Source organism: Hirundo rustica, chromosome 12, assembly GCF_015227805.2.
Source record: "Hirundo rustica isolate bHirRus1 chromosome 12, bHirRus1.pri.v3, whole genome shotgun sequence".
NCBI lineage: Eukaryota > Metazoa > Chordata > Aves > Passeriformes > Hirundinidae > Hirundo > Hirundo rustica.
In genome coordinates this window covers 19,611,554-19,637,661 of record NC_053461.1, presented here as the reverse complement: position 1 = coordinate 19,637,661, position 26,108 = coordinate 19,611,554, and the positions used below count along the sequence as shown (strand labels likewise).

At 53.8% G+C, this 26,108-nt stretch overlaps 1 protein-coding gene across 1 annotated transcript in view; it reads right to left on the bottom strand.

The window, feature by feature from the left end:
• Window positions 1-12,274: 12,274 nt before the first annotated feature.
• ITPR1 (inositol 1,4,5-trisphosphate receptor type 1) overlaps window positions 12,275-26,108 on the bottom strand; it is a 163,140-nt gene continuing 149,306 nt past the window's right edge. Inside the window, exons 60-61 of the mRNA XM_058422258.1 lie at window positions 18,470-18,631; window positions 12,275-13,680 (exon numbers count right to left, since the gene is read on the bottom strand). Coding sequence (XP_058278241.1) covers window positions 13,591-13,680; window positions 18,470-18,631 — 252 coding nt within the window. The 3' untranslated portion in view covers window positions 12,275-13,590. The remainder of the gene's footprint in view (window positions 13,681-18,469; window positions 18,632-26,108) is intronic.

The window sequence follows — 26,108 nt, the reverse complement described above, 5'->3', positions numbered from 1 at the left end:
GTGGGTGAGCGGCGGTCACTAATGACTCATGGAGGCAATTTAGAGATTGCATGGGGACCCCACAGCAACCTTCCGCTGTCTGAAGGGGGCTACAGAGAAGCTGGAGAGGGACCCCACCATGATCTGTAGTGACAGGACATGGAATAATGGGTACACATTAAAAGAGGGAAAATTAAGTTTAGATATTACAAAGTACTTCTTCCCTGTGAGGGTGCCCAAGGAGGTGCCCTGTGGCAGTCCCCAAGGCCAGGCTGGATGGGGCTTGGAGCAACCTGGGACAGTGGAAAGTGTCCCTGCCATGGCAGGGGGTGAGAATGGGAAGTGTTTAAGGTCCCTTCCAATCTCTTAACATACTATGATTCCATGAATTTGAAAAGGACAGTGAGTGACCCCTGAGCGCAGCTCATGCAGCGAGGCAGCGCTGAGAACGCTCACACACACGCGTAGGTGCGAAGAAGGAAATGTCACATTCATTTTACACCGTTTCCCACGCTCTTCCATCAGCAGGATCGCTGCCCGGCCGGGACATCCACAGTGTCCCTGGGGAGCGGAATTCACACCATTTCTGTGGGAAGCTGAGGGGAGGGGGTGAGGAGAGGAGTGAGCGGTGTGCGGCTCCCCGAGGCCGGGCCGCTGTGAGGAGGCGATCCCCGCGGCACGGTCCGTGAGGGGCTCCCCGAGGCCGGACCGCTGTCAGGGGGCGATCCCCGCAGCACGGTCCCTGAAGGGCCGGGGCCGGGCCGCTGTCAGGGGGCGATCCCCGCAGCACGGTCCCTGAAGGGCCGGGGCCGGACCGCTGTGAGGGAGCGATCCCCGCGGCACGGTCCGTGAGGGGCCGGGGCCGGGCCGCTGTGAGGGGGCGATCCTCGCGGCACAGTCCGTGAGGGCCGGGCGCCGTGCAGCCCCGAGCCGCCCCCGCGGCGGCCCCTGAGGGCGGGCAGGGCCGTGCGGGCGTGCCGGGCCATGCGGGGCGGGCTCTCCGGGGCCATGCGGAGAGGAACGTGACGGGGCCGCGCCGCTGAGGGAGCCGGGGAAGCGCCGCCTCCCGCCCGGCCCGGCCCGGCCAAGCCCCGGCTCCGCACGGGGACGGGCGGGCGGCCAAGGCGTGTCCCGGGCGGGCGGGAGGGCAGCCGGCTCCTGTCCCGTTTCCCTCCCTCGCTCCCGTCAGCTCGGCCCCCGCGGGCACGGCCCGTGTCCGCCCGCCTTCCTGCCGCCCCCGCCGCCGCCTGGCAGCCGCCCCGCGGGGCTTTCCAGCGCCGCCGCCGCGCCCGGCTCGGGGCTGCACCGCGGGGCCAAAAGGCGAGAAAACCCCTCCAGAAGCGCGGGTTGCGACAGCCGGGACAGCCTTCGGCCGAGCCCCGTTAGGGGCTGGGGACGGACGGGGTGCCGGTAGCGGCTGCCGCGCATCACTGCCCGTCCCTTGAGCCCGCCGCCGGCCGGGCTGTTCTCAGCCATTCTAAGATAAAATAAAAACACAGCACTGCTGGACTTTTATAAGCGAAACCCCCGGGCTTCCTCCTGGGCAGGACTGTCACCCGCAGTCCCCAGAGCGAGTCCGTGCTCCCGCGTAGCGCCCGCTGTGCCGATCCCGCAGAGCGCCAGTGCCCGAATTCCCGGATTCCCGAATTCCCGGGCCAGCGGCGCGGCTCTGTGCCTTTGGAAATGTTGAGCTCACCTTTTGCTAAGCACATTCCCCGGGGATTTCGGGAGGTGCAGCAGGCATTTAAAATAGAAAAACATGTGAGACCTTTCCAAAGGGCCTAAGCATGCACTTGCGTAATATTCAAGTGTAATCCCTGTAGTTACATTAGGTTTTACTTTTCACAATATTATTATTAAAAAAAAAAAAAACCCCAAAAAAGTTGAATCACAACTCCACTTTGCAGAAACTGATATTTCTGCTTCTCAACATTTTATAGATAATATTTTACTTTAAAATAATAAAAAAAACCCACTGTTTCTTAGGCTATTACCTTACAATTTATTATTTATCAGTGCAGAACTGCAGTGACTTGGGATCTGACTGATCCACTTGACTTGGACTTGCAAGGACAATGTGATTTTGCAGATTTTATTGTGTTGGCGCTTATATATCCAGAGCCCAGTGGGCAATTTATGGCGGCAACGTCACGTCTGATGTGCCAATGCCATTAGTGGCATTCTGGGCTGGTCTTAAATTCTTCATCTGCCCCAGTCGATGCATTACCATGGTTCAGCAGAAACTGGTAATTTAGCACAATCGATGTCTTGCTTCCTTGAAGAAAAAAACCTTTCAGGGTTTTTAATTCAATGTCTCCTAATCTGCTGGAGGTATTGTATTTCCCCAATATAATCCTGCAAAGAAGCCATTTTTCTTAAATAAAATATACTTAATATATTAAGTGATGCCTTAAGTAAACCTCGAGCCCTGACAGGGCACAGAGACATGATTTCTCTTTAAAACAGTACGAAATACAGTCCAAATGTGTTCCTGTTTGTTCCAGTAATGAGGGAAAGGTGGTGATGGTTAACAAGAACCCAGAGAAAAAACCCCAGCACAGTCATTTTTTAAGTCAGAGGTAGCGCCAAGCCAAGAGGGAAAATGTTTTCTGCTGCATTTTCACGTGACATCCAGGGGGTTGGAGAAGCTGCTGCTGCCTCGCTCTGGCAGCAGGAGCAGCCGTGGTTAAACGGGAGCGTTCCAGGGCGGGTGTCCTTGGCCAGCTGGATGCACACAGGGGTCTGGGCTGGGAGCTGCTCCTGCTCCTCAGTGTCCTGTCCGTGCAGCCAGACCTTCGGGGGGCTGACCAGTGCTGCACAGGGGGATTGCACCCCTAATTCCATACAGAAATCCATACATAACTGCTAGTAACTGATTCTGTCAGTAAACACAGCTGGTGGCGCTGAGTTTATCCCTGCTACTGTAGCAATTAAATCTTCCATGGAAGAAAGCAGAGGTTAGATAAGATGTTTTATATATATATATGTATATACATATATACACCATCAAATAGTAAGTTGACTACAACACAGAGCTTCTTACATTAAAAGGAAATTTTTAAGCTCATCAACACATGGTTACTGCAAGTACCAGTGACTTTCCCAAGTACCAGCGACTTTCCCAAGTACCACTGACTTTCCCAAATGTGTTTTGGTTTCATTGTACCAATTTTTCTACTCAGTGGCCACTTTTTATAGCACATTAGCTCCAGAATGAGCGGGAAGCTTTTTCCATGGTGCAAGAGATGGCAAATCCGAATCCCTGTGGGGCTGGTGCCAGAGAGGTGATGGCAATGTGGAGAAACCTGGATCAATCTAACATCCCATGCGAGGAATCACCCTTTCCATCAAAGCGCTTGGAAGAGAAATCGGTAGTACAGCAATGGAGGACAAAGGTCTATGAAATATTTGACCATTTTATATTTAAATCACTTCTCTGTAGTTTGTATGCAAAGTGCCGGCCCCGGCCCGATGCAAATCAACACTGCTGAGTCATGGCCAGAGTGGGGGGGAAAAGGTAATTTAATTTGAATTACTTTAAAAAAGCTTTAGAGATTGGAATTTGAACCACTCCTTCATGACAATCACAGCGTACAATCAGGGGACAGTATATCAAGATAAGAAATGTTTAAAACAACTTAAATCAAACATTTATAAAGGCCAAATTATTGTAAATATCAGGTAAGGAACTGCAAAAATATTTTTAATCTCAGCATTTTTCAACAGCTTAAAAAAAAAGCCCTCAGCTTCTCAGAGTCAAGGGTACAGCAGAGTAGATGGATAAAATTCTGAATAGCAGCAAAACCAGCTATCAGCTCTGGAGATATTTTATATAAAATAAGAATGTATCAATGAAAAGGACATGATTTTCTTGGTCGTTCTGGGTTAATGTCTCTAAATATTTTGGGGTCCATTCTGCAGAGGTTCTGGTTTAAGACTGCTGGGTTTATCTTAACCCTGTTTTTCCCAGCGCTAAGGATGCAGGGCAGTGCTGGAGGGAGTTTGTGGAGACACAGGGAAGAGAAGCTGCTTTGCTCCTCCAGCAAAACAACTTTAGCATTCCGTGCCGTTCCCCCTGCTTTCCGAGAAGGGAGGCAGGGTTCAGGACAGGGGATGGATCTGGAGTGAGGGTTATCACTGTCCTGTGTCCTGCTGGTGCTCGCAGGAGGGGGACAAAGTCCTTGTCACTCTGGCGTCACTCGGGAATTTATCTTCAAAGGCCCCGTCGTTAGGGAGCTTTAACGGGGGAGAGGGAGAGAGGTGGAAATGAGGACTTTGGGCCAAACCGTGGCTGAACCGGCAGGGCTGCAACCTGCAGCGTTGAACTTGGGGTGTTCAGGGCCTTTGGAGCTCCCTGGAACTGTGTGAGGGTGTTGGCTGTTGGTCCTCTTTGCTTGAATTCCCATCCCAGTTGTTCTGGTGGCTGAGGTTTAGAAATCTGTTGGAAGACAATTTCATCCCCGTTGTTTCCTACCAGTCACATCCTTCCACTCTGGCATTTTCCTGCCTTCTCCTCTTAGTTCGGGTGAGGCCACCCGAGGAGAAGCTCCTGGCCGGCGTTTGGGCAAGAGCTCTGCCTCTGAGTGGGTGTTAGGAGAAAAACCCCTGAGCATTCAAATGAAGGACAAGAGCAACAGCTGTAGTAGAGTTTATATTCCAGTGATCATGGGACTTTGGGTCGTTTCCTATCTGTTTTTCAGTAACGTGTCTGGTGGTTATAAAATGAGCAGTATTTATCTGACCCGGGAGGCAGAGACATTACCTCATTGTCACGGGGTCAGTGGCAATTAGACTGCAAAGCCCAGCCAAGCAGTGCCGCTGGGTACAATAGTCTGTGGCAGGCTTAACCTTTACGGTCACCGCTGCTGCGGGGGACAGCATGGGAATAGCCAGAGCAGAAATGCCCTTTCCTCCCCAAACCCCTCCCAGGCAGCTCGCAGACGCTCCTCCCTGGATATGTTAAAATACTGCAATATATTAATTTGGGCAGGATGGATGGCTTAATGATTTATGTCAGTCTGGATTTGGAGTTAAAAATTAAGTCCGTCCCCAAAAAGGTGTAGTAAGGACTGAGTGTAACGCAAGAGCGATAATTTATAGTCATCAGCCAGCCCGTGCTTACCGTAAACACAGTGTACAAAGGTGAGCAGCCAGGTCAGCAGCCCAATTTAACCCGCACCTGGAGACGATGGCAACGGCACCGGGGAGCAGCAAAGGGCTCTACCCACTGCTGCCCAGCAGCAGCTGAGCGTGGGCTCAAGGGCGTTTAGAACTGAAACCAGGTGCTTTTCCTCTCTGGAGGTGGCACCCTGATATTTCTGCTCTCTTCACACACGGTTGTTCGTCACACACAGCTCCTGTCTGTGGGTGACAGGCTCGAATCATGAGCCTAACCCCAACTGTGAATTTAAAGGCCATTCACTTTCAGAGAGCACCTTGAACAGTCACCCCAGAGGAGCCACTGGCTGAGGGCTGCCGGTCACAGCTCCCCACTGTTACTCACTGGTGCCTGCAAGGATTTGTCAGGGGTGGGCAGGATGCTGCGGGAATGCGCCGCAGGAGCGGTGCCTCAGCCTGGCCGCCTGCCACCAGGGCTTTCCTGCTCCCTGGAGTCACCCGAGCCTCTGATTCACGCTGTCTGCTCGGCCCGCTCCTCACGAGTTCATGCACCACCTCTGGGCTTTTGGTTCGGGAAAACTGAATGTTCTGCCTGTTTGTTTTTTGGTTTTTTCACTGTATAAAATGTGGGGTTTGGCACAGGCTGAGGTAACGATGGTCTTCCAGAGAGACAAGCCAGGAGAGAGGGGAGGGGGCAGCTCCGTAATCTTGCCTCTTACTTTACAAGTCCAGTTGCTCAGAATTAGGGTTGAGGGTGTGGGTAAGGAGATAGACTTTCTACTACAACCTTGTCAGACTGAGTACTAGACCCACAGAAAGACCAGGAACTAGGCTTAGAAAAGATCTGAAAAGTAAAAATCCGAGAGTTTCTGTTCTTACCTTGTAGACACCAACTCAGGCCCTGAGTTTGGGGTCTCAGTTCTTAGACAGGTGATGGGGAGAGAAGGGTGGGTGTATACAGGAGGCAGGAGAGCCTCTGGCACAGGGATGTAGCCTCTGGTCAGCACAGAACATGCTTCCAGCTGCTTTTCTCCATGCTGGAATCACAGCTGGGAGCTCTGCCCAGGGCAAGGTGGGAAGCAAAGCGCACTGTGCACTGGGCAGCAGCTTGGAAGAGCCAGGTAAAAGCTTTAACTAGCAAGATATCTCTGAGATAGGAGCTGCTTGATTCTGCCTTGGATACTTATTCCTTCAAAACCCAGGCGAGGGGACCCTGCAGCCCACAGCCTTGCTATCCATGCCTGCTCCACACAACAGCCAAACAAGCCAAACAAACAAGGATTTTTACCCGCTCCCTGTATATCTGTGCCAGCGTTGAGGAGTTGCTGTTGGTAGAGCACTCCCTTAATAACTGGATTGCTCACTTTGGGGTGGTACAAGGTGGCTCCTTCAGGGCCATCCATTCATCCCAGCCATCCTTTGCGCTGCTGCCCTTGGCTCTGTGCAGGAAATTTTCACAGGGCCAGGAAGAAACTTAGGAGCGGCCGTGATGGCACTGACATCAAAGGGCTGCGAGGAACCTGCCTTTCCATCTCTTCCCATCATTTACATTGAGCAGTTTTCGGAGGCCACCATTTCCTTCTATTCCTCCCACTTCCTAATTTTAGGGAGAAAAGGGAACAAGCTCTGGTTGCCAACCACAAACACACACCTTTGGGAGAGAGGCTCCTGACGCAGCAGAGCAGGATGTCTGCGAGCACACTCAGGAGGAGCCCATCAGCAGCATTTCCCTCTGGGTGACTCATCCTGCCCGGCCAGCCCTGCTTGTTTGAGGTTTTCCGTAGCCTTAGTCCTGGCTTCTTCCACACTTGGAGCAGATGTAGGTTTGGGGGTGTCTCCAGGGTGAGTCTGGATTTCCGTGCATTTTGGGTTTAAACAGCTTAATTCTCTCATCAGCTCTAGATCGAAGTGGACACAATCCACTTGTTGCTCTCCGCAGAAGTCCGCTGGCTACTGAGGTGACCTTTTGTGCCAAAATGTGATTCACTGGCGGCAAAAAAAAAATCAAATTAAAGGCAGTAAGTGCATTTATCAGTAAAAGCAGTCACTCACAGGGCCACGTTGCAAAGGTCTACACCAAATATAGCATCACACGGAGATGTTCTTGAAGATGTGGGGCAGTTTTCCCACGACTTCGGGGTTGGACACCTGGAGATACTCTGTGACTTGGGTCCTGCATATAGTTGTGCTACTGCACAGACACAAGTTGCACCAGGGGAGGTTTAGATTAGATGCTGGGGAATTTTTTTCACAGAAGAGGTTGTAAAGCATTAGAACATGCTGCCCAAGGAAGTGGAGGAGTCACCATCCCTGTAAGTGTCCCAAAGAACCTGTGGAAGTGGCATTGAGGACATGGCTTATTGGTGAACATGGTGGCAGGGCTGGGTTGACCCTTTCCTTGATCATCTTAAAGGTCTTTTCCAACCTTAACAATTCTATGATTCTACTTTATTGTAAAGGTTCTTTGGTTTGTGAACAATGAATCATCCTGTGATTAAATTGCTGTGAATACTCCCATGGTGTGTAAATAGAGGCGAGCTGCAGTTTTTAGCTCCTTTTGGAGTTGCTAACACCGAGGGGATAGAATTTTCTTCCTGGAATGTGATTGATTGTACACGATGTTTGCACCCATCATTCATAAGGAAAAGTTTCTTACAGACTTAACAGATTGTGTTTCCATCTCTGCTGCGTAAAAACAGTGTTATGGACACGAGCGAAATGGAAATCATAACACAGCATCTCCACTATTTTGGGAGTCATATTGGAACACATGCAACAGAGATGGAATTCCTGTCTTCGCTGCCTTCAGATTTGGTGTTCCGTGTATTTACTTAGCGCTAGAAAAGGAAAGTGAAAACAAACCCATTGCCTCAATAAAGCCCAGGAAGGGGCTTTGCTCCTGCCCATTCCCTTGGGACCAGAGACAGTGGAAGGGCTCTGGGCAAGCGAGAGCTGCAAAGTCATTCCTGAGATGAGACAAGAAGGGGGAAAAAAGGGCTGAGAGTCAGGGGGAGGAGAGCCAGCTGAGGAGCATTAATGGGTGAGAAAGCCGAGAGACAGGTCTGAGGGACTAGAGTGCTTCTGGAGGGAAGGGCTGCCTGGAAATGGGGCTGGCTGTTCCTGCTCTGCGGGGCTCCTGGGGAAGCACCTGCCTCGAGGCAATTTATCCAGCTGTCAGCATGTTCTCACACAGGCTCTGGATGCATCCCAGCACTGGGAGTTCAGCTGAGCACAGGGTGCTTTTCCCATCTCCTGGTTATTGTTGAATTTCAGGCTTTTTTCCTGTGTTGCGTTGGCTCAAACTGCTCCTGTTTCTCCCATGGAGACCTGAAAACAGGGAGAAGATCTGGGCACTTCCACACCAGCAGTCAAGCTCTAAATCATTCAGATTTTCTGGGTTTTTTTGTTGTTTTGCATTTTTTTTTTAACTGCGAACTTCTCCATGCAATTCAAGCTGCATCTCCCGAGTTACTCTGATTCGGTCCAGAGTTATTCTTTGATTTGTTTTTCCTTACACAGTTTCAATTCCAAGTGTCTCCCTCCCACACTGCTGCAGCAAAGCAGCCAGGATTGGGCATGCTGCTCTGATCTGAGTGTCCGGTGTGGCATCTCCCGCTTGCGCATCTCAATTTCGGGGTGACTAAGCACATTGGCAGCGGTGTTCGGTGGCATCTCCAGAGCACTGCTCTATATTTGTCTTTCCTTCCTCTGTTTGTGTCTGTTTAAAAGAAAAAAAAAAAACAAAACCCAAAAAGCGGGTTCAAGCTATGTGCTGACAGGACTTGGCGATTTTGGATGGCAGGAGGGGTACGAGCTCAGCGCAGCGAGTACTGGAAAGATATTTGTCACTGCCGATTCTGCTTGTCATATGTAGAGATGACATGCAGATCTCCCTCTGACAGATTGATAGTCATTCCGGGATGCATCCACCCACAAAAACCACAGACATGCTTCTTGACTCAAATCTTGACTTCAACCACAACTTTGTGATGCAAAACTGGTGGAGTTTTTGGTACTTTTTGTTAAAAATGAAATCTTTATAGGGGTTTTCCAGCATCCTTGCTAGTTACTAAAAACAAACCAACATCAGCCTACTGGATGGGACAGCTCAGTTTACTCGTGGGTGGTTTTGACATTCAGCTCATTAACATGTTTAGTCTGAGAGAAGGTTGGAAAGGTAGTAAATAAAAAATTGGATGGAGAAGTACAGCATCTCTCCAGAAGTCACTCCTTATGTCGCAGTGACAATGCCAGTTTCACTTAGAAGGAATATTTGTCCTGATTTTACTCCAGATACCCACAGCTCGTCCTGAGCGAGCTCAGAGCCTGGTCATTGTGTTTGTAGAAGTAAATGCACCGTGCTGAGTGTAAAGGTTACGCTCTGCTCTGCGCTGGCCGGGGCCAGGAAGTTCACAGCTCGGCACGGAACTTCCACCGTGGCGTGGGAGAGCCTGGGCTCGCTGGCCCACAGCCAGGGAGTGTCCCATGAAAACAGGGAGCCACCCCGGTCTGTCAGCACGAGCTTAGGGCCCCTTTGTGTCCCCTGGTGGGGAAGGCACTTGCCGTGGACTGGCTTTGGCTGTTGTGGCACGGGGTGCCCGCACAGGCGTCCCCTGGCACCTCCTGTGCGCTCCTGCCACGTGCTCTGGGATGGCCCCCATGGAGCAGGGATGTGGGACCAGGTGATCCCTTCCCACCTGACCCCTTCTGGGGGCGGATGCGTGCCTGGAGCTGCAGCCAGTGGGTCTGCAGAGCACCGAGAACACACACGGCCGCGTCTTCAGCCGCTTACCTTGGAAATGGGAAACTACTCCAAATAACGTTCTCTTGTTCGGAAGTACAATGGGCAATTTAAAACCCCTATTAGGCATGTGTGTAGCAGCATTTCCCATCCGGGGAGAAGAGGGGGATTGCTACGGAGCTGGATTATGACTTCCCTGATATCAATCAAGCCCCCATTATGTAACGAGGACTCCATCACACGCGCCCCAGCGCGAGGCCCCGCCGCGAGTGCCGCGGCTGCAATCCCGGCTCCTTTGTCCTGCCCTCCGCCAATTTGCTGCAAAATTGAGGATGAGGCTTCAATTTGCCATTGTGGCGGTGCCGGGGCCGCGGCCGTGCTTTCAGAGCAGTTATTTGCATTGCCTTGATTAGCATGTCACCTGCTTCATTAGCGGAGAGAAGGCTCCTCCACACACTCAGCCAGTCATGCAAATTGAGGAATGCAGGGAGATCCTTCCCCTCTAGGACTTTCCATTATTAGCAAAATTGGTAGATTCGGTTTGTTCCTTCCTCTTCACAAGGTCACTTTTGATTTCCACCTCCCAATGGAAATTCTTAAATTTAAGAGACAAAGTAATCGTGGTCCCAAACTTTAACACCCAGCAGTCCTGCTTGATGAAACCTGATGCCAAAGGAAAACCCAGGTGTGTGCAGGGCAGGTGGCACCTCCCTGGTTTCAGTCTAATCCTTAAACCAACAGCCATCTGTCTGTCACCCAGTCATTAATTTTACTGGATGTCAGCGATGTGTTTTTAGAGCCAAAAAAGCTCCCTCCTGTGCAGGACCTAAACTTAGAGTACAGATGTCTCTCTCAGGTTTTGGAGGGGTTTTTTTCACTTGAGAAACCAACAATTGCGAATAAAGCTTTTTGTGATGTCAGAGATAGTCAGCTTTTGTGGAAAAGAGTACCCCAAATGGGGAAATTAACAGATCACTCACACGGCTTTTCTCTGAGATCAGGAAGTTGCCATGGGGCACCAGATCTCAGTCCAGAACGGGAAAGTCCTAACACAGATTTGACCTCGGTAGCTGCAGGGACAGAACCACCACCAGCCCCAGCAGGGTTTTCACCATTCCCTGCCCCTGCTGGCACAGCCATCACGGGCAGAGGAGTTCAGCCAGAAAGAAAAATTTAAAAAAAGCTTAGAAAACCCATGAGTGAAAGAAGCAAAAAGGAAAAATGTGATGGTCATGCATGAAATGTCACTGCAGAAATGAATCTGCAGACATGAATGACCTGTTTGTGGGCCGAGGGGAGGAACAGAGTCACCCTCCTCTGCTGACCAGCTGACACAGCCTCTGCTCAGGCTGGGGACACAGTGTGACCTCCGGAGCCATCTGTGCCACCCCTGGAACCACCCACCCGCCCTTCACAACTGCATCCCCGCTGCCGGGGTGGTGGTGGCCGTGCTCTGCTGCTGTCGCTGCAGCTGCACCCGAGGGAGAGAACCTCCCTTTTTGCATCTCCCCAGAGCTCCCGGGGAGGCAGAGCCGCAGCGAGAAGCCCGGGTTCCACCCCGCTGCTTTCACACGGATCACAGAGCAGGGCTGTGCCAGAGCCGAGGCACACGGCGGTTCTGCCTTTTTAAGGCAAAGATGAAGCAACACCGCACATCCTCAGGGCTGCCCTCTCAGGCTGCGCTCAGCCGCCTCCCTCTCACCTGACTGGCAGAGGCTCCGGGAAGCCTGACAAATTTGTGTGTCTGCTCGTCCCTGGATGGCAGGAGGGGAAGGAGTGAGTCAGGTACGTGTCTCTGCTGCTCAGGGAAAAACGAAATCCTGCTCCTCCGCCGCGCCGGCGGCAGCCGCAGCGCCGCGCTCCCTCTGCGCGCACCTTGCTGCAGAGGGGAAGACGGATTTGCCAGGAGATATAGATGGAAATACGTGTGATTAATCTGGCTGGGAGACTGCTGGTCAGGCTGCCCTCCTTCCTCCCTCCCGCTGAGCCTTCCTGACGACCCGAGCCGGGGGCACGCTCCCGCCTCAGACAGTTGTGTGCACTTACCAGATTAAAGATGATTAATTGTGCCAGGTAGTTCCTGCTACGTCTTAATCAAATACACATCATCAGCAACGCTCCCGTGCACACGATACTTGGAGCTGGAGGGGTTTTTAACTCTCACATGCTCCAACGACAGCCACAGACCTAAACTAGCAGTGGAGAAGGTTTGAAGTACCCCAACCCAGAGTGACCGCAGGTGAAGTTCCCTGGGTGCCAGTGCCTCTCGCTGCTGGAGGAGGGACATGCTCTGGTGTTAAAAAAAATCAACCTCTGCCCCTCTGGGCACTGGGAAAAGCACCATTCTTACCTGCCAGGCATCCCAGGACACGTGGGTGTGACAGAACTGCCACACACCACCTCGGAGGGGACACAAACCACCAGCAGCCTCTGACCTTAGAGTATTTTGCATCATTTATTTAAATACCTATATTAATGCATTTACAAATTTTCATAGCTCTGTCTGTAGCTTTTTTTCTTTTTTTTTTCCTTTTGTAGACAGTATTGCAGAGAAGTCAGCTTCTGTAAAATGAGGTCCATGTATAAAACTATGCAGCGGATTGGAGGAAAAAACAAAAAACAACCGAACAACAACCCGACAAAGTTTCCTTTCACACTCGGGAGAATCAGAAACCAAAGAAAAGTGACCAAATGAAAGGGGACAGGGAGAGGAAGGGGTGGGACAGAGCAGCCTCAAACCAGTGGCTCTCACACAAGCATTACACACATCAGTGCTCAGCTACAGGACACATTTCAGTCGGTGCAGTGCCTGTTTGCTAAAGCTTTAGCAGGCACGTAGGTCTCTAATGAAAAAATAGAAGGAGAGGATCCTACACGCTGAGAATGCAAAGCCTGGACAGCCTCAGCTCGGTCCTGGGAGACTGCACCGACTCGCCAGCAGTGCATCCTCATTCCAAACTTCATTTTGCATAAAAAGTTTTCCCTTTAAGAAATCTTAGCATTTAAAAAACCCAGTTGTCTGAGCTCTTCTAGCCTCAGTACTCTAAAGAAATCTTCTTGAAAAATACCTCCTGCTTTCCTCACTCGGAAGCTTCAAAATAATGTTTTTGCTTTAATCGATACCAATTGAACAGCTCACGGAGTCCCAGCTTCATCCCTGGGAGGAAGAGGCAACAAATATGGCATTGCAAGATATTTACACACATGGTACAAAAATGTCCAAGGGTATGAAAAAATCACCAGTTACACAATTTTGCAGCAGCCTCATTTACACCTGTAATTTTATACCATTTATTACATTGTACTGACACACCAGATCCAAAGATGTGCACTCCCTTTAGGACATTCAGGAGTTCCAAATATATTGTGATTGCATAATTCATATTGCACAATTGTATAAAAACATAAATACTAGCTATTCTATTGTTTTTTTCTTTTTTTTTTTTTTTTTTTCATTTTAAATACAAAATACATGTCACATAAGTCAAATAATCTTTTCAAGTGCAATTCAGGTGCTCTCTTTAGTCCTTCCAAGGAAAAGGCAATTTCGATAGGTTTTGGCAAAAAGTTTAACCTCTGTCCCGTGCCAGCAGTTCTAATCGCAATCCACGCGCCCCCAGCTCGATAAGAGTAGCAGTCACGTACATCTAAGTATAAAACCGGGGTATTTACAGGATGCACGGAATTCAGGGAGCAGCCTCCGGGCTGGGGATGGTTTGGGGGTGTCCCGGAGGGGCCGTGACCCTCCCAGCTCAGGCCGGTTGCTGCTGCAGGTTCACATTCATGGGCGGGGGGTGTCCAAGGAGACCGATGCGCTGCTTCTGCTTCCTCTGCTCCGTCATCTGGAAAATTAACAAGTTTGCTCATTAGGCCTCGGCGCTTCCTGTGCGTCAGCTCGCCCGAGGGCCTGTTGTGCTTGGCCTTTGCTCCCAAGCACCGGCTACAGCCGGCCAGCTCCCGGGGCAGGGGGTGACTCCAGCCCCGGCCACCGGCCCGTCCGCGTGCCCGGGCGCTGCCGTGCCAGGGACAGCTGGGCACAGCCCGGCGGGCAGCGGGAAGCGGCGTGGGGAGCAGCCTGCAGGAACCTCCCCTGTCAGGAATTCTTTGTAACCCGTCCAGCAGACGAGACGGAGAGAGCGGAAAAAAAGAGGCGAGCCCTGCAGTCAGGCTGGGAATACCCTTGCCTTTGCTGGAAAAGACTGAGCGCTCCCCGCTCTCATCCGGAGCGAGCCAACAGCCCTCCCCATCTGCCGAGGCAGGACTTAACCACCTCGCTGCCACACGCATCCCGAACCGCGGCATTCCCCGGCCGCTTCCCAGTCGTCAAATAACGTTCTCCTGATGGGTGAACTGTGGATGGAGAACACACTGCCGTTTGCTGTTACTGATATTGAGAAACGGCCACAATCCGACGGCTCCGCTCCGGCTTTTCAAAACTTTGGGAGGCTTCTGATGAGTTACATAAGCCATGTAAGGAATGACTGCGCCTGGGCAGGGTCTGGGGAGCCAACAGCTGGCTGCCACAGCTGGCTGCCACAGCTCCTGCTGCACTGTGGCTGTGGAGGAGCCGACACGTGGGATGGCTCCCGGGAACGCCAGGACAGCGCCTCATCCCTGCACCACCCAGGGCTCCCCCAGGAGCCCACACACCCTCAGGGCTCATGATCCCACTACTCCCATCCTGCTCCTGCTGCTCCCTCCAGCTACACCCAGCATTTAACTTCTGCAGTTCCTGCTGTTTAACGACGAGTACCAGCCGATGTCGCTGCTTGTGGCACAACCCCGGGAGAAGGGAGGTGGCGTGTGAGTTATCTGTAACACGCTTGGGATCACAGAATTGTTGAACTTGGAAAAGACCTCCAAGATCAAACCCAACAGTCGACCCAGCCCCACCACCACGGCCACCACTAAACCACCTGTTTAAAGCCCCAGTTTTAAGCTGATGGAGTTTCCCAGCTGGTGCAGGGTATCCTGGTGGCCGGCCAGTGGCTGACCTCGGGTCTGGAGGAATGGGATTGCTCCAAAGGGGCAGTGCTGGACAGCCTCCACAAGGCTCCTCCACATCCCGTGGCCTGGACAGGCTGCACACCCCACACCTCCCTGAGTGTCCGGTGGCACTCCTTTAACTCCTTCAACCACCAGGAAAAGGGCTGGAACACCGTCATTCCTCCTGAAAGCATCATTAACCGTGACCTCAGCCCAGCCCTTGCTCACTGCCTGGCCCGAGGACGGGCAGAGCTGCTCCCTTCCCTTTCCCCAGGGCTGACCGCAGCCTCCCGAGGCCAGGGCACATCTCCAGCCCCTCTGCACAGCTGCTGGAATTCTCCCCACAAAAAACCTTCTAATGTTCACACCGAATGGGAGCAGGAGGAGAGGGGTCCTCCCAGAGCTCTCTGAACACACACACAACCCACTCCCTGCTGAACCTGAGCGTTAAACTGCTTCTAAGACAACCCACAAGTGGAAATGCAGGGAGACCACGAGGACTTGGCTTAAAAATTCCCCTTTACATTAATTATCTTCACTGAGCAAACCGAGTCACAATTTCATGCTGCTAATAAACTGATTCAGAGGATGCATGGAATAAAAATGGAAAGGAAGAGGAATAATGAAAAGGGACTGCAGGAGATATTTTTCAGGCTGTGTAGAAAAGGGATGGTACACCCCTGGTGCAGGTGTTTGTAGAAAATGTGGCTTTAAAAAAGGGGAAGAATAAAGCAACCAACCATAAAAAAGAGGGAGAAATGCATTTTTAGTGTCAATGCAGAACATTATTAATCCTGCACGATGCTTAGTGCTTGTGTGGAGGGCACAGGGCTGCAGGAGGGAGCAACTTGTTGCTATCACATTTACTGGAGAGCGAATCTCCTGCAAAAGCTTTCCAGTGCCAGCACACCTGGGCTAACAGGCCATAAAAGCCAGGCACAGTGAATCCCCAGGGAGCTGCCAGGCCCTGGAATTGTGCTGACAGGACCCAAACAGTGCCCAAAGGGTTCAGCTGAGCCAGGCTGGGCTCCCCAATATCTGACAGAGGCTGCCTGGCTCCAAAGGTTACGGTGGGCTGGAGTCACCTCCAGGAATGGGGCACGAGCAGGAGCAGGATCCCCACTGGACACAGAGTCACACCTGGAGCTCAGGGGGCTGTCCCCAGCAGGAGCAGGATCCCCACTGGACACAGAGTCACACCTGGAGCTCAGGGGACTGTCCCCAGCAGGAGCAGGATCCCCACTGGACACTGAGGCACACCTGGAGCTCACAGGACTGTCCCCAGCAGGAGCAGGATCCCCACTGGACACTGAGGCACACCTGGAGCTCAGGGGGCTGTCCCCAGCAGGAGCAGGATCCCCACTGGACACAGAGTCACACCTGGAGCTCAGGGGACTGTCCCCAGCAGGAGCAGGATCCCCACTGGACAGAGGCACACCTGGAGCTCAGGGGACTGTCCCCAGCAGGAGCAGGATCCCCACTGGACACAGAGGCACACCTGGAGCTCAGGGGACTGTCCCCAGCAGGAGCAGGATCCCCACTGGACACTGAGGCACACCTGGAGCTCAGGGGGCTGTCCCCAGCAGGAGCAGGATCCCCACTGGACACTGAGGCACACCTGGAGCTCAGGGGGCTGTCCCCAGCAGGAGCAGGATCCCCACTGGACACTGAGGCACACCTGGAGCTCAGGGGGCTGTCCCCAGGCAGGGCCCGGCCCCAGGAGCGTCCCTCGCACTCAGTGACACCGGAGGAGGTGCTGGGAAGGATTTCTGGGTGATTACATCTAATCCCCTGCTGCTGCAGACAATTACGGTGTAATCTTTTTGCACAGAATTAAAGTGATCAGGATTTTAATGGCTCTTGGTGCACTTTGGGGAGGCAGGCGGGCTGGAACTCGGCTTCTAATAATTAGAGTCTCCAGAAACCTAACGAGCTTGAAGAGCAAATGAATGAGAGGTTTTCCCTTTATTTAATTACAAGAAAATAAATACAAATAAAAATTCCCCGAGTTAGTTCCTTTCCTGGAGACAGTTCCTGATCAGGAGGAGGGATGTACTGGCTTTGTCACGTAATTGGAGCATCCTGCATCTTCAGCAGGGCTCTCAATAATGGTACTTAGGGGAATTCCTAAAAGCTATCACCACATTAATGAAGCTGGTTTCCTCTCTTGCTTTTACAGTCAAATAGCTCTCTAAAAGCTAAACCCTTCATTCTTATTTTCACAAAGAGCGAGGACGGGTTTTAGTGCTTGGTCAGCCAAGAGGGCTGCGAGCTTCAGAAAGAAATCAGGAAGAAATCAGGAAGCAATGCGAGGCTGTGGCCGGTGGGGAGGCTCCTGTGCCTGCAGAGCCCTTGGAGTCAGAGCCTTCAGCAGGGAGACACGAGACACACGGGGCAGGACAATTGTTTCCAGGCAAAACAGCCAAACCTCTGCCCGGCAAGAACTAAAGCCCAGACAAAAGAGCAACTGCCTCTGCCCTCCATCCTCAGACCAACTGGAGCAAGGGGCCCTGTGGCACCGTGCCTGAGAACTAATCCCAGCCCGGGGCAGCGAGGTCGTCAGCTCCCAGTCCCTCACATGCATCCCTCCCCTGTGCCCCACAGGGTGCTGGGGACAGGCACAGCTCCAGCACAAGAGCAGGGCGTGAGCGGAAGGCAGGAGCTGGATCTCTGCTGGCTGCCAGGGGCTCCTGACAGAGGAGTGCTTCGTGGAGACACCCAGCCAGCCCAGCAGGGATGGGACTGGTGCTGGGAGAGGAACTGACCCACAGCTGCCGGGCCACTCCTGCCCCGGGCAGCTCCCTCCACCACCCGGGTGCAAGTCAGCAATTAATCTCACCCCGTGCCGATACCTCGGTAAATTCGCTAATTGAACCATCTGGCTCAGGCCATTAACGCACAGAGATAAGCAGCCACCACAAACAGCTCCCTCCAGCGCAGGCAGCAGTGCTCTCCCTGCTCCCCCAGTTAGGCTGCAATCCATGGACAACACCAGCTAAAGCCCTGCTGCCTCTGCCCTTCACAGAGCCAGCAGCCTGGGAACCGGCCCCACGCTGCCCTCGAGCCCAGCCAAGGCAGGAGCCAAGCAGCTCTTGCTGCAGAGAAGCTGCTGCAGCGGCAGAACACAGCAGCAGCAGCGCTTGGTGCAGGGCAAAGCTCTCCTGGGGACGGGTGAGCTGCAGGCTGAGGGCGGCTGCAGCCACATCACAGCAGCTCAGCAGCACGGCCGCAGCACGGAGGGACCAGCGCCGCCAGCAACCACTCGAGAGCTTCTCCAGTTTCTCGGTGGGTTTTGAGGCGCACGCAGTGACACAGCCCTTGTGTCAGGGTCACACCCTCTGGCTGACAGGATCGCGCTCAGCTCTCGGGGTTAAAACCCCAAACATCAACAACAACACACGCACACGCTCCCTGCACCAGCCGGGACTGATTTAAGTTAACTCCGGGGGGGGTTTTAACGCGGGTTTTCCCTTTCTGATGTGGCCACTCTGGAACTCGCCAGTTGGGTCAGCCGGAGCAGGGGGCTCTGGAGGGACAAGCTGGTTTGTTCACTTCTTTGCTAACCGTGAGTTGCTCTCTCTGGGGTTTGGAGAAGCCGTGGAGCTGCAGAACCCCAGCTGGCCCGAGCGTGTGGCCGCTCCTTACCTGATCCTTGAGCTCTGAGAGCTGCCCAGAGAGGTTGGTCACGAGCTTCATGGTGGACTCCAACTTCTCCTGCAGGTTCCTCAGCTCGTTCTGCTCTCCCTCCGAGTCGCTGCTGACCAGTGACATGGCCCTCATGCGCGGGAACCAGTCCAGGTTTCTCTCCTGAGGATCACACACCGGGGGCACAATTAGCACAATTAGCGTTTGCCACGTGAAATCCTGCCCCGAGAGCACAGCACAGACAGAGCTCTAAAGCCAGGGGACATTCCTCTGGTGCAGCAGCTCCGGACTTATCTGCAGTTATCTGCATTTGCATCTCACTGGAAAGTTTGCGAAGTGCCAGCCCCAGGCACTGCCGGGAATTGGGGCTGTTCAACGCTGGCATTTCCTCTCCAGCTACCTGCTGCCCCCAGCCCTTGCTCCCTCACAGACACCTCGGGATAAATGCACAAACGCTGGACATTAAACCAGCACAGATTTCACGTCTGCACAAGCATTTCCCAGCGCTGGAAATCCGCTGCCATCTCACAATCTTTCAATTTGTGTTTGAGGAAGATTTTTCTGCTTTTTTGGTCAAGCAAAGCTTGGCGGTGCTCTCTGACAAAAGAAACCAAGTTCTACCTGGAAATCCTTCCACAGCTGAAAGACTTCCTTTTTAATGAAAAAGGAAATCATACTTGGACTTTCTGGTTATGGCTAGAATGTGGGACAGATACATTCCAATGCACTGCCTGTAGACTTTTCCTTCAGCCACACGAATTCCCTGATGCTCCTTGTTTAAGTTACACTCAGGAATGTCACTGGACACACTCTCGGTCTGAGGAGCCTGTGGAGAGGCTCACACAGGCACTCGTGTACACACCAGAGATGTTAAAAATAAAGGCAAGAGCGGAACAGAAAGCCACAAGAGAGGAGGAGGGGTGCACCCCACGTCCTGACACCTTACACTTCAACATCAGACTGGTTTCCCATCCAGTCTGGTTCTCCTCCCACGCTGGAGATATGCCCTGAAATGGGAGCTGAACTCGGGCTGGCTGAGGTAAGGGTGTGTGTGCTCCCACAGGTGACACAGCTGGGGAGGTTTAAACGCACCAGGCACGGCCACGGGTGACTGCATCGACACCAAGGGATGCTGCTAATCAAAAATCAATCCACTCTGCTGATTAACAGCGACCAAGGCTCACCCCACCGTGCTGGCCAGGCTCTTCTCTGGGCTCTCAGCTCATTTTTGCGGCACTGCACACTCCTGCCTTTTTGTCATTCCCCACCTAAATCTCCAGCTCCAACCCGCTTCCCCTCCGTGCTCCCCCCCATTCCCGGGAGCATCCACCCTGCTTGATCATGGCTGTGCACCTCACATCCTCTCTGCAATTCAGATGCGATGCCAAGGCTCATCAGCTTAAATTAGCTGCTCCTGATCTGCCTGGAGTTTCCTTTTGCCAGGATGAGAAGGCAGAAAGCAGGCCCTTCCCCGTGCAGGCACCACGGCATTCCCACGTGATGCAGAACTGCCAGGAAGGCTGTTTGCTCCTGCTCTCTGTTTACAGGGCAGATGGTTCCTGCTAATAAAAGGGGAAAAAAAAAAAATCTATGTACAAAAAAAAATACGCCTTTACCAAGGCAAGTGCCAAAATATTTTGGACTTCAGGGAACGCCGGTCCCACAATTAGGGTTTAATCGTAGGAACAGGCAGCACTGCACTGTGCTCTTCCAGCTGTAGTAAAAGCCTCATTAGGGAGGAGGGGGCAGCTCAACATTTGTGCTCGGGTCCAGCATCTCCCAGCCAGGGAAAAGCAACCAACTGCACTTCCCCTGTTCCTCCAGGGAAGAAACAAGGACAGAGGACGAGGAAAACCAGACTAAAAATGCAATTTATATTTGCAGGTTTGCCTGGACCCTCAGGCCCATGTCTCGAGGTTTCCAGGCAGACACAAGAGCCCCGAAGCTCCTGCCTGCCCCTTTCTTGCTCCAGAAAGATTTTCCCTGTTCCCAAAAACGTTTCTAAGGCAATCCCCAGAGCGTTCCCAGGCCCCATCCTCGAGCAGGATGAAAGGGATGAGGGAAGCACCAGCTTTCCCTACCTGCAGTGTTTCATAACAAATACCCCAAAGCACTTTCCAACACTGCTCTGCAATTTAAGCCAACGCTGCAGCTGCTGCAGAGGCTGTGACTGGATCGTTCCAGGCCCGGAAGGTGAAATCAAACTGCACCCACAGCTCCTGCAGCCTCCTCAGAGCTCCCATACTCGCTGGGCTTCTGAAAGCCCCAGCCCTCAAAGTCGGTAAATCTTGGCTTTGACTTGAAAAAAACCAACAAAGCACATCTAGTTCTTAACGTTCCAAGATTAAAACCAAACCGTGCTTCAGGTGAACTCCAGCCAGCCAGAAACAAGGGGATGATGTCCACCCAGACAGGCTGGGAAAGCACGGGGACAGAGGTGCAGAGAAATCCCGGCGGATGCAGGGAATGCAGGCACCAGGTAATGCTCCCTGGCCCAGGCTGCTGCTGGGACTCCCCAGAGAGGACAGAGGGAAGCTGCCAGCACGGCAGGACACAGCTCCTGCACACGCTCCTCATCCTGGATTTCACTGGAGACCTGGAGCATGTTCTCCAGTCCCGCAGAGAGGAGCTGGATGTGACCAGGCTGACACACAGCCCCTGTCCCTGCTGCGGGCTGGGGGTGTTCTCTTTCAAATAAATAAATATTTAAGGGGAGCCAGCACCAACGGAACGGAGCAGGAATGCTGAAAGGTCAGGGGATGGTGATCCTGCTGGGCCAGCCCGGCTCCCAGGGGTCAATGAAAGATTTATATCTCCATGATCCAGTTTCTGCTGAACTTCAGCTCAGCCCTGGGGTGCCTTTCAAGATACGGCCTCAGGTCGCTCTTGGGGCTTTGGAGGTGTTTTAGAGGCACCGAGAGGGGAGGCTGCCCGTGCTCATGGGCAGCTGCTGGCACGCACACACCGATGCCCTCTGCCTCGGGACGCTGGGGTGCCCTCAGCTCCCCGTTCCCGGGATCCCAGGGTACACTCAGCTCCTATTTCCAGGATCCCAGGGTGCCCTCAGCTCCCCATTCCTGGGATCCTGGGGTGCCCTCAGCTCCCCATTCCCAGGGTACCCTCAGTCCCCCATTCCCAGGATCCTGGGGTACACTCAGCTCCCCATTCCCAGGATCCTGGGGTGCCCTGAGCTCCCATTCCCAGGGTACACTCAGTCCCCCATTCCCGAGGTGCCCTGAGCTCCCATTCCCAGGATCCTGGGGTACACTCAGCTTCCCATTCCCAGGATCCTGGGGAGCCCTGAGCTCCCATTCCCAGGATCCCGGGGTACACTCAGTCCCCCATTCCCGGGGTGCCCTGAGCTCCCCGTTCCCAGCACAGGCACAGCCTCCTGGAGCAGGAGCACGGGCTGGGTTTCGGGTTGCAGCCCTTCCCTAGGTGAAGCTGGAAAAGTCCCCGATGTAAGGCGAGTTTGACAGAAGCCCAGCCCGGGGTGCCGGGGGCGAGCATCCCCGCTGGAACTGCGGGGAAGAGGAAGCGGTGCTGCACACGCCATTCATTCTGAGAAGCGCCGGCTCCTCCCGGCTTCTGCCGAAGAGCTGGTTCTGAGAAAGGCTCAGAGGCCACCTCAGCACGAGCTGTGCCAGGAGAGCCATCAGCCCTGCTCCTCCTGGGCAGCTCATGGCTCTCCTGGCCTCTCTCCAGGGTCTCCGTGCACCCAGCTACCCCTGTGCCTGAGAGTTACGGGGCTAATTCAACCCTCTCCAAAATAAATCCCTACAGCTGCCATCGAAGGGCTGCCCAGCAGCATCATTTACACAACCACGGAATTATTTTGCTCGGAAAAAACCTCCAAGTTCACCAAGTCCTCGCTGTGCCCCATCCCCACCTCGTCACCCAGCCCAGAGCACCGAGTGCCACATCCAGTCGTTTCTTGAACACAAGCAGGGAAAGGTAGCAGCAGCAAATTTCAGTTTCTGTCATGGAAAGTTAAAAATCAGACCCACACGGCTACAAAAGGGCTCTGTGAAGCGCTCTGAAAATTCATCTGCTTGTTTGTGGTGAGATGGGACTCCTCTTGGGTCTTTCTTGAGCTTCCTGGAAAAATCCCCACATCAGGTTCTCTCTCTGCTGCAAAGGGCTCACCATCACTTCTTCCACACCGAGCTGCGCTTCTCCCCTCTATAAAAACCTGCACCTGGTGGTGTCCCCCCTCCACACTCAGAACATTCCCAGCTCCTCAGTGCCCCGTGCAGCTCCACAGGAGGGTGATGACGCCAGGTTGAGGGTGCCATAACCTCCTTTTCCCTGTTAAATACTCAAGTAGCACTCGGGCTGGCACGGAGCAGGGAACCCGGAGCACAGAGCCCACTCCCAAAGGGGGAGGATGACCGTGGCCCTCCCCCCCGAGACAGCTCTGCTGTGGGGACTCCCTGGAGCCCAGCCGGGCACCACCAGCCCGATGGACTGCAGGGGACGGGTTCCTGAGGGCCGTTCCCTGCCTCCCAAAGGCCAAGGGGAGCTCTGCACACCAGCCCCCCGCGGGCTGTTGGCATCCTCCCTGAAGTGGGGCACGTCACGCCTCCACGGCAGTTCCCCGGCGGAGGCCGAGCAGCACAGCTGGCGGCGGTGGCTGCTGGCACCCACGGCCCCTTGCACAACCGCGGGGTCAGGGCGGTGACTCAGGGCCGGCCTCGCCCCAGCCACCTCCTCGGTGCACCCTCGGCCCCACACTCGGCTTTCTGGCCCCAGCGGTTGGTGTTCCCAGTGCATCACCCCGTGGTTTCCAGGCAGGAACCTTCCCCCCGTGCCAGGGTGCTGGCACTGCTCCAGGAGCAGGACACGCACCCACCCTGGCAGCTGCTGGGGATCCACCCAAAGCCAGCACGTTTTGCAAACACCCAATTCCCCAGAACTGCCCCGAAGCCTTTCCTCCTGCTTTCATCCACCCAGGCCTTCTTCACACACGGGCTCAGCCCAAGGGAAACCTCTGCCTGGTCAGCTGGGAGTGAGAACCTGATTGAACCCGAGATTCCCAGCATGGATACCGGGTGGTTTATCAGGGAAAAACAAGCACGGGGCCATGTGGGGTTACTGCCAGCAGCCAGGAGGGTTTCCTGCAGTCCCCCATGGGGCAGCCAGCTCAGACACTCCAGAGAATCCCACAATGGGCTGGGTTGGAAGGGATCTTAAAGCTCATCTCGTTCCACCCCCTGCCATGGCAGGGACACCTTCCACTGTCCCAGGCTGCCCCAATGTCCAACCTGGGCACTGCCAGGGATCCAGGGGCAGCCACAGCTGCTCTGGGCACCCTGTGCCAGGGCTGGGGAAGATGAGGTTGACCATTTCTCTGTGCCAGGGCTGGGGAAGATGAGGTTGACCATTCCTCTCTCCCAGCACAGCTCTTGGTTTGCACCAAGGGTGGAACAAGTTCCTCCCTTATGTGAGGACAGAGCTCATCCCCTGCTGATGACACAGTGTTTCCAGCAGCCCGGGGCCTGCTGCCAAACACTCTTGGCTCTTCCAAGCCTCTGCCATGATTTCTTGTTTAACCCTGTAATTATATTGGCTAACTCCAGCCAGCTATCTCAAGATGCAGCCTGTTGGGAAGTTACCACCAAACTGAGCGCTGCCAGCTCCAGGTCACATCCTGACCTTCTTGGTCTTCCTCCTCCTCCTCTCCCAGCCCGCACCAGTATCACGGTGACTGGTAGCCCCAAAACCCCAATTTCCTCATCTCTAACCGAGTCATTTGCACAGGCTGCTCACTCCTGTGTCTGCAGCTGGTTTGCTCAATATTGATATGACAAATCTCTCCTATTTGACTCTGCCTGAAGTACAGGATTTCCAGGCACAAACGACAGATGAACAAGTTCCCAACACTTTCTCAGACTGTAATTTCAGGTACACATGTCTTTCACCGGTGCTGGAATCATTAAGGGCCTTGTGGAATGCCTTGGGTTGGAAGCATCATGGTCCTGCCCTTGCCATGGGTGCTGCAGTGCAAAGCCAGGCTCGGCCACGTCCAGCTGAACTGGGTTTCGTGGAGAGCCTGGGACACAGCCACTCCTCAAACCACCACCACTGGTGGATCCCACCTTCCTGCTGGCTTTCAGGGCACAGTGCCTGTCCTTGCTGGATAACTCCCTGGGAAAGGCTTCAGCTCACACTTGCACTTCTGAAAGGATGTAATTTAAAAGCCTGACACTGATGGAACCTTGTGTCCTTGCCTACCAGGAGGCTGTGCCTTGGCAGCAGTCACTCAAAGCCAGAATCAGAAACACATTCCACTACGGGACAGAGCTCGGAACACCGAGGAAAAAGCCCAAAAACATCCTTCAACCCCCAGGTTTGCACACGGAGGTTAACTAAGGTACAAAGGGAAATCTGTAGCCTTCATTTCTATTCCAAATTCCTTTAGGGATATCTCTGCCATCACTCCTATTTGTAAATGGTTCCTTTTCAATGATAACACAATCCAGGGCAAACTCAGTGCCCTGGATCCCGACATGGGAGCTTGGGCAACCGTGACACCTCTGCCTCATTTCTGTAGTAAAGGTCGTTAATGACACGGATCCTGCTTGGACTGAGACCATGGGGGAACCGGTTAGGAAGCTCCATGCTGACAACTTTCCCAAAGCAGCCTCTATTTTTTTTAAAGGTACAACCCCCGAGAGCCATGGCTGGTCCCCACACTGCTCAGGGCGCAGAGCAGGGGATGCAGGAGCTGGGCATGCAAATGTTTGTCTGTGCTGTGACAGCCCATGCAGCTGCCTGCAGACAGCTCAGGAATGCACACAACCCCCGGGTGCCTGCGTGGATTTCTCCGTGTCGAGCTGCAGAGAGAGAGAGAGATCTCACATCTCTGAAATGCCTGCACGCAGCTGGCGGCGGCAGAGCCCTGCCAAGGCCCCGGTGACAGCTGAGCTGGCAGGGCTGCTGCGCTGCCCGGGCTGCCACAGCAACGCCGGGCACAGGCACCGAGCTCCGGGAGGAATTCTCGAGCCAGGATGGGGAGATAAGACATTTAAATGAACTAATCTGCAGGGAGTTGCACGGAGTTCACATGAGTCATCTGGGTGTGGATGTCAATGTCTGGCCAAGGCGATAAGTGGATCCCCCCACCTCCCACACACAGGGTGTTACTCAGACATCACCTGATCCTGCTGGTGACTGCAGAGCCTCCAGAACCGGGGCCTTTGTTCCTGGGAATCACGGGAGGCACCCTCAGCATCCCTCCCGATGAGCCCTGCTCCAACCACGGGCACAGCCCCTCGGCAGGGACGGAGCCAACACATCCCCGCTTCGGCCAGGAGGGCCAGCAGCTAAACATCACCTCTGCTACCGTTCTCCCACGTCCTGCCGCGCTGTCTGTGCCATTAAACCGATATTGAGGAGGTGGCTCAGGGATGCAGTGCCAAGGGGAGCTGCTCCACGCCAAGCTGCTGAAATCCATCTGCCACCTCCCCACACCCACGAGGCTGCCAGGGCAGGGGCACAGGGCAGGGCAGGGGCACAGGGATGGGGCAGAGCAGGGGCACAGGGCAGGGATGGGGCACAGGGATGGGGCAGGGGCACAGGGATGGGGCAGGGGCACAGGGATGGGGCAGAGCAGGGGCACAGGGATGGGGCAGAGCAG